The sequence below is a fragment of the Hipposideros armiger genome, unplaced genomic scaffold, assembly GCF_001890085.2.
Source record: "Hipposideros armiger isolate ML-2016 unplaced genomic scaffold, ASM189008v1 scaffold_276, whole genome shotgun sequence".
NCBI lineage: Eukaryota > Metazoa > Chordata > Mammalia > Chiroptera > Hipposideridae > Hipposideros > Hipposideros armiger.
The window spans coordinates 1,997,937-2,010,052 of NW_017731626.1; the positions used below are offsets into that span (position 1 = coordinate 1,997,937).

At 35.9% G+C, this 12,116-nt stretch overlaps 1 protein-coding gene across 1 annotated transcript in view; it reads right to left on the minus strand.

Moving 5' to 3' along the window:
- Positions 1-2,746: 2,746 nt before the first annotated feature.
- Positions 2,747-12,116, minus strand: part of GTF2A2 (general transcription factor IIA subunit 2) — a 21,998-nt gene continuing 12,628 nt past the window's right edge. Inside the window, exons 2-5 of the mRNA XM_019657537.1 lie at positions 8,726-8,850; positions 7,851-7,955; positions 5,800-5,926; positions 2,747-3,043 (exon numbers count right to left, since the gene is read on the minus strand). Of these exons, the coding sequence (XP_019513082.1) occupies positions 3,018-3,043; positions 5,800-5,926; positions 7,851-7,955; positions 8,726-8,797 (330 nt within the window). The 5' untranslated portion in view covers positions 8,798-8,850 and the 3' untranslated portion in view covers positions 2,747-3,017. The remainder of the gene's footprint in view (positions 3,044-5,799; positions 5,927-7,850; positions 7,956-8,725; positions 8,851-12,116) is intronic.

Here is a 12,116-nt window from a genome sequence, read left to right on the forward strand (position 1 = left end):
CCTTTGCTGCATGTTGCTGAGTTCCTGTCTCTCTGCTAAGGTGGAATGCCTTGCTCCACACCCCATGCAGGGTGAAATAAAATAGCTGGGTGAGCTTGCACCGAAGTAGAGGGCATTTTTAGAATGGATCCACAAAGCAAGGGCTGCAGTTCTTCTGGAGTATTTGCACTTATTTGCATTTTCCCTTACTTACCATGCACTGTTTTATTAAATCCAAATTTCATAACTATGCTACAAATAATGGCTTCTCTGGTTGAGATTCACACACACATACTTTAAAATTTCAAAATTTTACTATTAGTAGCAATTAAATGACCCACTCAAGAATGACGGCCACACACCTCATGACACTGATCTCCCAAGGGATTACATTAGCTGAGGATAGACCACAATAAACAGGCCAAACCATGACCAGTCTGGCATTAAACCCAAAGGGGCTATTCTTTGTGCACTATTCAGGTGTTAAAACAGCGTCATTCTTCATTATTACAAAAAGCCCAGCTTTTCCTTGGTCCTGACAGCAGACTAACGAATTTTCTTTTCTTCCACATTACCAGGCAAATAAGTGCATTCTCACTGGAGCCTCTGGCCAGGTGGGAAGACACAAAGTGGTGTGAGCGCTGGCTGTTTTTTTCTGCATTCTAGTCAAGTCCGAGCACCACTGCGGGGAGATGAGAACACCTACACTTCAGTGCCAAGTGTCAGCTGTGTGATGTGTATGCAAGTAATTAGCACTGACAGGAGGAAATGTCAGGCTACGACTTTGGCACTACCACCAGCCAAAAGCAGAGGTGTGTATGGGTGGCTAACCGAAATCTGAGAATTGGTTTCAATGGATGGAATGCAATGTATGCTAGGCGTTACCTACCAGTTACCTGGATGAGAACCTGAGTGTGTGCTGGAACGGACCCAAGTTGTTTTTTCGTGTACTTAAACGACTCCTTTGTGTGAGTATACAAAGGAAAGAGATCAACATGGGTTACTCGCTGAGGTACAACTGGGTTGAAGTTGTGAAGTATGGGCAGGATTTTGATTCTAAAAGACAAGGCATGAGAACTGGAGGAAACGGCACAACCACAGAGAGAAACTCAGATCTGACTTTTAGGTTGTTTCTTTCTCAAACTTAACTGGAGCAGACTATGTGATGGTTGGAAGGGAAGTTAGGAAGAGAACACTGGCCTACATCACACAGAATGGGCTGCAAGGATGAAAGTTCGTTTCAATGTGAGTGTCAAGGACTACACCAACATGCTGAGGTTAACACCACAGGAGCAGCCAGAGATAGCTTAGCTAAGTCATTATTCTTATTAAATAGGTCAAGCCAGACAACTCTATCTTATAAGAAACTCCTCATCTAAGGCCAACATATCGCTTCTCTGTTTTTTGTAAGCACAATCTATGGATATCATTGACAGGATTTTAAGTTCCCAAACAGGTATACAACTGCCAATAACAGGAAAAAAAATTTAAACCATAACTTATTCCTTAAGAAATAGAAATTTCAAAAAAAGAAATAGAAATTTTTACAATCATTGTAAGTTTACCATCAACATACCTGTTTCCGAACCACAATGTTGAACTGCAAAGTAAAATGTCTTGATTTTGATTAATTGCAATTAAGAAAGTCCTAAATTATGTAACCTTTGGTAATTTAGAGAGGTTAAGTTGTTCTCTCTAAATCTGTAAAAAGGGAACAAAGTTCTTTCAGGGTTGCTGTGAGGATTATCCAGAACATACACGTATGTAACACACACAGCACTTGGTCTCACCCATAACAGTCAGTAATATTGGCTATTATAAACAACAGTCTCACTTCTGTGCTACTAAATAAGACTAGACTTGAGCATTGGTTGCTTAAAAATAACACCTCTTATATGACATGCTTCTATAACTGAAAAAAAGGGAACTATGTTTAATATAAAGAACTATTTAACATTTTAATAGCTTTATGAAAAGCTATTTTGCTAAAGATTACTGCCAACTCTATTAACACTCGGCAGAGGGAGGAAAGGGTGACTTTTCATCTCTATGTGGTAGCTTCATCACATTGAACTAGGGTTGACCACAGCATGGGGAGCTGTCAAGAGCCTACTCGAACTAAATGATAAACAGGGCCAGGTTCTCATTAAAAATAGTTGCTTTTGATTCACCTGTAGTCAGCGGCTAGATCCCAGCTACTCAGCGACCTTGTGCCTGACATTCTCCCTCTGTGATATTTTAGAAATACCACATTCTTATTACATTCCTAGATGACAAATAAGGGAAACTTTTTTTCCTTCAAGTACACAAAGATTTGGCATACATTTAGTAGGACCTTTTATTTAAAGTCTAACTGGTAAAATGCAGATCATTTAAAAATGTATAAAACTTCACCAGTATGGCCAGTTCAAGAAATAATTTACATGTCATGTGGAGACTATTTTGTTGTTGGAAATAGGTTTTTTGGTTTTGTTTTGGCTAAGGAAGCTGTCTAAACATTGTCTAACTCTTTTTCTAATTCAGCTGTACTTAGGTTTTTTACATCGATGATTACGCTTGGTTTTGTACTTTGAAATTTTACCTAGAAAAAAATTCTTTTAAATATAAAATTTGGTTTTACCCCTGCTGACCCCTTCTTCACCTGTTACAATTGCTAAAACAGACTTTACTGAAATTAATGCATTTTCTAATTTCCTTTGCAAGGAACATGGTGCCTTTTCAAAATGCTTATCTAGTATCTTCATATAGCTAACAGTTATTACCCATGTTGAGTTTAAAATGAGTTTATTAAAGAATGTTAGTAGGAAGGCAATGGCATTTGATTTGTCATTAAAAAAAGTTTTGTTTCTTCATGCTGTATAATAAAGGTAATTTAAGAGGCTAGAGTCATAAGCTTCTTTCTGCTGGATTCTCTGATAGTATAGCACAGTGTAGTCATTTTTGCAATCCTAGAATAAATAAAAAGTCTCTTCTATGCTTCTCTTTAAAAAGTGATGAATAATAACAGAAGACGGCATAAAAAAAAGCCATTTTTCTATTCATTCTGTAGTATTGGAGCCAGTATCTAGGAAACAGAGAGAAAGAGTAAATTCAAGGAGCAACTCACTTTTAAATATTTTAGTATCTTAAAATAAAACAGGAACTAACAGTGGTGATGGTTTGAGGGGTAGGTAAGAAGAAGAAGCAAGGTTAAAGAGGGAAGCTGACCATTGAAATACCTTGAGAACTTAACTTTCTTTTTAAGGCAGAGGTAAAAATATAATGCTTAGCTCTCCATATTATCCTAGAGAAAAACCATGCTATATTACATTTGGCTTATATAATTGCTAACAACCTATTTTTTTTTCAGATCCTTTACTGTCCTAAAATTTTAAACCACAAAGGACTATAACATATAATTAGAAGTGTACTTAATTCCTAATGAGAAACCTCCCGAAATTCTAGCTACCATTTTGTTTTTCCCTCTTCATTTTTATTAGCAACTCAAATGGGCTTATTTCATAATAGCACTGCTTTTATCTGGTTACTAAGGAATGATACTTTCTTAATTACTTAAACTTCTACCTCTAAATGCTAAACCATTTATGTTTTAATTTTGGAAAGAAAAATTTCTATGATTGTATTTTTTTCTGCTGACATAGAAGCCATGGTACACAAGCTAAGCTTCTCTTGAACACTCAACATTTTCCTGTGCTGTAAGTGGGGCAAGCGCCTCAGAAACCAGAGCAACAGGTAAGGCTGATTTACTACTTTTCATCCACTAAGTTTGAAAAAACAGATAACTTGTATCTCTAAGCAAGAGTAATACACTCTAAGGATTACCAGACAGGAGCTCCTATAAGTAAAATACATGTTATTATTAAGTTTACTCAGAGGGCTTCTTTACTGAATTTTTGGTTCTTAGTTATGTTTCAAGTGATTGAAAATGACACTCTACTACTCAACATCTGTGTTCAATATGGTAGTCACTGGCTAGCCACATGTGGCTATTCAAATCGATTAAAGTTCACTAATAAAATTATATAAAAATTATAACATTAAATTTCTCAGTTGCCCTGACACATTTCAAATGCTTAATAGCCTTATGTGGCTATTAGAAATTGCACACAATGAACATTTCCATTAATACAAAAGTTTCACTGAACAGTACTGGGCTACATCATTAACTTATTTTGATAGAGGTCTAGAGTTATAAATTGATATCCAAATTCTAGTCTAGTAAAACTTAAAAACCTTAGGGTTATGAGGATGCTATTAGCCTAAATTATAAGAAAAATATAAACAAAAGTATACATTATCTGAAATAGTATAGAAATGTTATCTTGTGATCCAGGAACTATAAAATATCATTGTTCCTTACTGTGATGACAAAAAAGATCTAAGTATTTCATGACTATATTAAAAAGTTATCTATGCTTTTAAAATTCTTAGAAGGATTAGTTAACCTTCTGGAAGGTACATGTCATTGTAACATTACTAGTTTCAGAGACTTTCTGACATCTGAAAGAGACTAATTCTTTAGAAAAATCAGGTTTAAGAGAATAATGACTTATGTGTGAAAAATGATATTTGCAAATGTATGTATGTGCATACATCTTAATGTAAAAATATGTACATAAGACTAGGTTATACAACAAAACATTAAAAGTGAAATGTTATTGGGCCGGCCGAGTGGCGCATTGGTTAAGAGCTGGCGTGGGATGCCAGAGGGCCCTGGTTAAGAGCTGGCGTGGGATGCCAGAGGGCCCACATATGAGGGCCAGTGACACTGCCCTCTACAGCTAAGATGCTGAACAACAGCTCAACCTGGAGCTGGGCTGCAGTGGGATACCATGTGTAGCCAGCAGCCAGCATGAGTGGCCATCCAGAAGCCTGCGACTAATCTGCCTCACCCGGGAAGAGCGCAATGATGGTGCCAACTTGGGCCGGTGAAGAAACGTCCTCCACAACTAGACTGAAGAACAAAAAGGACAGCAACTTGTCTGTTCCCCTACCTCCAATAAAAATCTTTAAAAAAAAAGTGTTATCTCCAGATGTTATTACAAATGTTTTTCTTCTCTACATTTTTCAGTGATTAGATTACTTCTTTTGAAACCCAAAGTGTACAGAACTAAAAAACCTCAACCTGAGAAATGTAGGGTATTACTTTCTACATTTCTCTTTCTCCTGCTTTTCAAAACTCCCCTTCCTCAACAGTGACAGTCCTCTCTATTTAATTTCAGAAATAGTTGCTTTAAATTCAAATGGTTCAGATCATAAAGTATATGTTTAATATTTAATAATGTAAATAATTATAGTATAGTTTTTGAAACATTTAAGGACCTGAAAAACTTCCTTGGTCTGTTGTGGAAAATACACCTGTATAGACATAACAGATTAGAGGAACACATATTTACTATTATGACTGATAAGGTTCTAATGGTTAATTAAAATCTTAAATAATTATTTTTTAAATATAAGATATATAGGTCTGCGGAAACCATAGGATAAATTGTCAAAATTAAATATTTCCTTAAAGAAAAAGGTAGTTATGAAAAAGCCTCATAAACATTTCAAATTTGCAGCTGAAATTCACTCCCCCACCCCTACAAATTCAATCTGTGGAAGCAGTCTATCTGTCATATGAAATATTTATACTAAAATCAGTAAGTGGCCTGTTTGAGATCTGGACTTCAGAATCTAGCTGAGATACAATCCAGGTCTCTGTCTAGGAGATTGTTGGCCATTTTCCACCTTAATTTCAGATGAAGATTTTCTAAAGATGCATAAAAACAAGATTTCAAGTCGCTTTGCTTTTACAGTAATTAGGTGAACACTTACTTTTACCATCACAGGCTACAATTTTCACTTTATCCACTTTAATAAGTTCTGTCACCTCTCTGAATTCAACATCATTCAATACAAAAGTCCACACATTATCGCAGAATCTGTATGTATTTAGAGAGCCCTTTAAAACAAAACATTTAGACATAACATGAAATCATTCTTAAAATAGTGTGATTAATACTTAGCTTATTTAAGATTTTCCTTCATTTTCATCCTAACAGAAAAAATAAATCCTTAGATAAATTTGCTAAGGGGAGAGTTAAAAGTTTTTAGTTAGCAGACAATTTAGCACAGTTAGCATCTGCAAATTACCTGAAATTTGAAGAAAGCTGAATGGAAATTTGTATTTCTACTGCCCTCATGTGGCTGACTTATGAAAGTTCATTTGAATTTTTATGTAAACGTTTTAAAAGAACATTATTGTGTACGTTAATTCTCTGCAGTTGTACAAAAGCAGGAATTTCCTAGAAACATTAATTTTAGTCCTATGACGTAGCTCTGGTGAATTACTGTATTAGCCACTAAGGCTGCAATATTATTGTCATATGTAACAAATTCTTCTAAAGTTTTTTTTTTTTTAAGGAGCAGGAATATATCCTTGAACATTAAAAGGGTGAGAGTGCAAGTGGACACCAACAGAATACAAGCTATACCTGAGATAGACACATATGCACACACAGTCACATATGAAATTTAATATTCGACAAGATATTTATAAGCCTAAAACCTTCAATTCAGAATCAAAGCATCAGCACAAAAGTGTTCCTTGCAGTGTTACTTTTACTAGTATAAATTGGATTCTAGCTAAATGCTCTATCAAGTAAAAACTATCAGGGAAACTATTATAGCTATGAATGAATGAATGAGGATACAATGGTAAGCAATACAAATATGATCCTGCCTCAATGAGCTTAGGTTAGCAGGGGAAATCATGAAAACAAGTAAACACATACAAAAACAAAAGCAAACTAATTTTACCTGAATCATTACTGTTAAAAATCCACTGAAATAATTTTATAATTTTAAACACACACTTTACTCCAGATAATGTTTAGGCATGGGAAACTGGTAAGAGACTTATTTATATGAGTATAAAATACATGCAAACTTTATCCCTTCACTGAAGTATAAGTCAAATAGGGCTTTGTCTGTCTTGTTTCTACTGTATAACCAATATCCAGAACAATGCCTGGTAGTAACAGGAACTGAAATAAATGTTCGTTGAATAAAATTATCTTTTGTGTTTTTCATCACAATGAAAACCAAAACCCCCAAACACCGAGGTTCTCTTAAATGAAAATTAACCCCTATATTCTTTTCATATATTGATTTTCATATTTGAAACTTTTAATTTCTACTTTATAGTATGCATAATCATAAAATAAGCATAAATATTAAATATAATAACCAAATATCACTATATACTATAAGATTTTATAAGTATCATAATGTGGTAAAATTCTTTCTAATCACCATGATTCTTTCAATGGGCTTTTAATCTGAATTTACCATCAAAGTGAGGAAGAAAGATAATTTGGTTCAGAGGGGGATTACTGTGCAAAATATAAATGACTCAAATGAGACCTAGTTACCAGTACAGGCTGCTATCTACCACCAGTTCAGGTATTTATAAGCCATAATATCTAAGAGTAAGGGGGCGCAAAACAAAGTTTCTAGCGAGAACTCTGTGCTTTCCTGGAATGCGTGAAGGTCAAAATTCGAAAAACATAACTGAACCTTAGTGATTACTCTCCGTCACTTACCTGCAAACCTACAGATAATGTGTCAGGCATTTGAAATTTTAGTAATTCTTCAGGGAAGGTACAAACATAGAGGCTGATTTATGACAATGGAATAAAAACCTAAAAAAACTCTGTATCTAGTTATCTAGGTTATATAAAAGTATAATTTAGGTATTATAAAACATGTTCCAAAATTTGATTAAAGCCATCTGTTCCTTTATGACTAACAAATATGTAGGGGTCCTAAAAGACACTCAGAACAGGCATTGGTGCAGGATTCTAGATTTAGGAAAAGATCCTTACCCTGAAATTGACTCTGTTCCTGACCCTCTGAGCCAATGCTGAATTTATAGCCTTATCAAACTGGAGTAGAACTTGAAGGGCAAGTTGGGGGGTGATCTGTTGAGACTGAGGAAAAGTAATAGTCATAAATTAGAAGAGCATTAAAAACAAAATTAACAAAAATATGAATTATCAAAAATTTTACTGAGGTTAACCAGAGCCTCTAAACTAGCATTCCTATTTTCCTTTGCCACAACTGACAATTAAGAAGCAAAGCCTGACAATATATTCTTGCACTATGTTGACACAAACATAATTTTGAAAAGAAAACATGAAGCGGTTATTACAGTACCAGGACAAAACTTTGTCTATCGTTCCGTCACAGTGTCTGGAAAGAGGTGTTCAATAAATTAAAGAAACCAAATTCCTTTTAAATAAAAATCATAAGACCAATAATATATTTTTAAAAATCTAATGAATCTTATTGAAGCTCATTAAATATATGAAAACAAATGAAATGAGTATGTTCTTAGATGAGAGGTTCATATAAAAAGGTTGTCCTAAAATTGAAATATAAATTCTAAAATCACAAGACTATTAAATAGTTCAAAATTATCTTAAAGCTCCATTTTTTGTAAATGTGAGGAGAAAACCAAGTCTTTAATCTTTATAAAAAAATCTTTGAAAATTTAGATACATTCAACTATATTGTTGAATCATATTATATGCCCCATAGTCAGAGTGGTATAATGCACAGGAATTTGAGATTATTAATCTAAATACTGACCTAGTGGGTCAAATAGTCTAAAATATTTAACATCTTTCCCTGGAATAAGAGATATCACAGCATTATCACAGACCCATTTAAATAAGAACGTTGACTTCTAGTCTCCTACCTGTATGAGCTCATCGAGGCTTTCCTGCAGACTGTTTCCCAAAGTGGTGTTTCTGTATAATTGATACGCCATGGCTGAGGAGGAAGTAATGGTTTTTTTTCCTTATTCAGTCTTGCATTGATCTCCTAAAAATTTAATATAAAAGTATTAAAAAAATTATAAAGCACATTTGTAACTTTATTTCACAATTCTTTATATTCTAATATACTATCAGAACTCTTAGAAATTGCAAATTACTATACAGTAGTTTTAGAATTACAAGAGATAGTTACAAATGATTTTTCTAAATTTTTTTTTTTATTTTGACATAGGCATTTATAGTCCTTTATACAAAGTATAGATATACTGGCGGTGCAAAAAAAATGTATACAAGTGGACACTTTGGTCAACGTTGCTCAAGCAGTAGTTCACTGTAATCTGAAGTGTCTGGGTGCTGATGGTAACTGCTTTGAGCACCTCTTGTACTTGCAGAAGTCAAACGTGACTTGTATTCATCTTTTGTTATCGGTATATATTGAGTATTGCAATTTTAATAGTTTTCCTTTCTTAAAATGTGTATACATTTTTTTGGCACCCTCTGTATTTATTAAAATGTACATCTTTACCATTTCTTTCAAAAGTTTGCATTTTGACCTAGCCTAGAATTTGCCATGTACCAATCCTTTCTACTTACTGCCAATAACTAATTCAGACAATCTTCAGCTCACATTTGCATGTCTTCCCCTTCATTTTCCTGATCTCTTAAAATTCGGTATTTACAGAGTGCCTACCAAGAAGATAGCACTGTGACAGGTACCAGGAAGAGGAAGGTGAATAAAAATACACTCCTGACCCTAAAAATATTATACTTGGGAGGATAACAGACATACAAACAATTTAACTTCAACAGAGAATAAACTGTGATAGAGGTAGGTATACAGTAATACATACTATGGAGTTGATGGTGGACTGAATGAGTTGACTCACAAAAGATTCCAGATTCTTCAAGCTAGACTTTAGCCAAGCACGGGAGGAAAGCCATACAGTTTGTGAAGAGAACTATAAGTTGTTCTGTGTTATTAGGGTCTAAGTATAAACAGGAAGTGGTAGGTAGGAGATGAAGCTGAAAAAGATGGTGGTTGGATTTGTTCCATCAGGAGAGGTACAGGGTTTTATAGTGCAGGTAATGGGGAGCCCCTGAAGCATTCCTGGCAGGAAAGGTCAGAGAAACTGGCGCCATAATGAAGAATGTACGTGAGTGCAAGATTAGACAGAGACGAGGGATGAGGACTCCCAAGAGAGCGGCAGTAGTGCAGATTCAGCAAATATTTACTGAGCTTCTGCACGTCAAGTATAAGATCCCTGACCTCAGGGCACTTTCAGTTTGGAGATGGACAGAGGAGACATATTCAAGGAATAATCATCAGGTAACACTCAGCAAAAATAACGGGCAGTTAGCCTTCACATTACGCACCTTGTGAGTATGCGATATGCTAGATCAGATCATTCCTGCCTCCTTGAAGCTTTTTCTTCGGCTTTTGGGACCTTACCCTCAGCTCTCTCCACCCACCTCACTGGATACCACGACTGTGTATTTCTAGGTTTCTTTTGTGGGTTCCTCCTCAGCAACCCGACTTCTAACTACCGACTTCTGTCTCTTTTCTGTATGCTTAGTTTACTCCCTTAGTCATGTCATCTAGGTTTATGGCTTTGAATACTTTCTATCTGCTGATGACTCTCAAATGTGTATTTCCAGTTCTGACTTCTCCCCTTGTTGCCATATATAAAATTGCCTACTTGACACTGGATGGAATTATCAAGTAGGTAGCTGAAATTAAATTTGTCAAAACCAAATTCCTCACAGTACCGCTCTGAACCTTTTCTGCCCTAAGCGTGCCCACCTCAGTAAACAGTAAATCCAGTCTGACAGTAAGGCAGCCCTGGAACCTTATGGTCAACATTAACTTCTCTCTCATTCTGCGTCCCATGTCAGCCAATCCTTCCAGCTCTTCCTTCTAAATATAGCCAGAATCTGACAACTTTTACCCTCTCACTAGCAGTAAGTCACCATTATGTGTCACGAAGAGTACTGTGATAGCCCAGTTTCTACCCTTGCCTATCCCACCCCTCCACCCCGCCAGAGCAGCTACACCGAGTCTTTTAAAACACAAAGCACATCACTCATTTATTCAAAGCCCCCAAGGCCAGCGTCCTAGCTGAGTAAAAAAGTCCTAATGGACTGCAAGGCCTACATGGTCCGGGCCTCTGACTTCCTCTCTGAACTTTTCTCCTGCCACTTACTCCCTCATGTGCTGCCAGCTGGGCCCTTGCTCTGCAACACCGCAAGATGTCCTTGCTTCAGGGCCTTTCCACTGGCTGTTCCTTTTGCTTCAAATGTCCTTCTCAGATACCTGTATGGTTCACTTCCTCATTTGATTCAGATCGCTGCTCAAATGGCACTTCTTCAGAAAGGACTAATGTGACCAACTTATACAAAAGAACACTCTCCCTTCCTCCTTACACTTCTATATTCTCATTCATATCGTTAATTGAAGTTGACATAGATATGCTTATTCTGTTTCCATTCATTAAAACAGATTTCCCATGAAGTTATATGTTTACCATTTAGAATAATGCCTACTATGCAGTATATATTCAACACATTTATTAGTCTGAATAAATAAATAACTTCATGGTATTTCAAAATGCTAATATCAAATATTATAAAGGTATCTGAGTGCAATACAAAGATTTCTACTTTACTGAGGAAACTGAAGCAATGAAAACTTCCAGACTCTCAAAACTAAATCTAACCACTTACAATGTCTGTACCCATATACTTGCCTACCTGCCTGTCATTAATAGTTGAACTAGCCATGCTGTTACCTAAATACCTACCTGTGCATCAGGTCCTGTCCCCTCTAGTACACGCAAGGATATTGTTCCAAAAATACAATCAGTCCTTCTCTCCCTCACCGTCAAATTTCCCATCTCTATCGATCATTCCCATCAGTAAATAGGTAGGTGCCTCTCCCATCTTTAAAAAAGTCTCAATCCACTTCCTTCACCAGCTACACTCTTATTTCTGTTTCTCTTTGCAACAAAACTTTAAGAGTTGTCTGTTCTCACTCTGATTCCTTTTCTCCCATTTTTCTCTGAAACTCACTCCTTATAGGCTTTTGCCTCCAGCACTCAAATGAAAATGGTGACAGACATCAATGGCACTGCTAAAGCTAATCCTCAATTCTCAGTCTTCACCAGATTTAAGCATTTGACACAGTGATTACTCCCTCTTCTTTGATAAAGGCTCTTGGCTTAGCTTGTGGGACACCACACTTTTTGGGTTGTTCTCTTCAACTCACTGCTTCATCCTTCTCTGTCGTCTTACAGCCGATTCTTAGACCACCCCCCC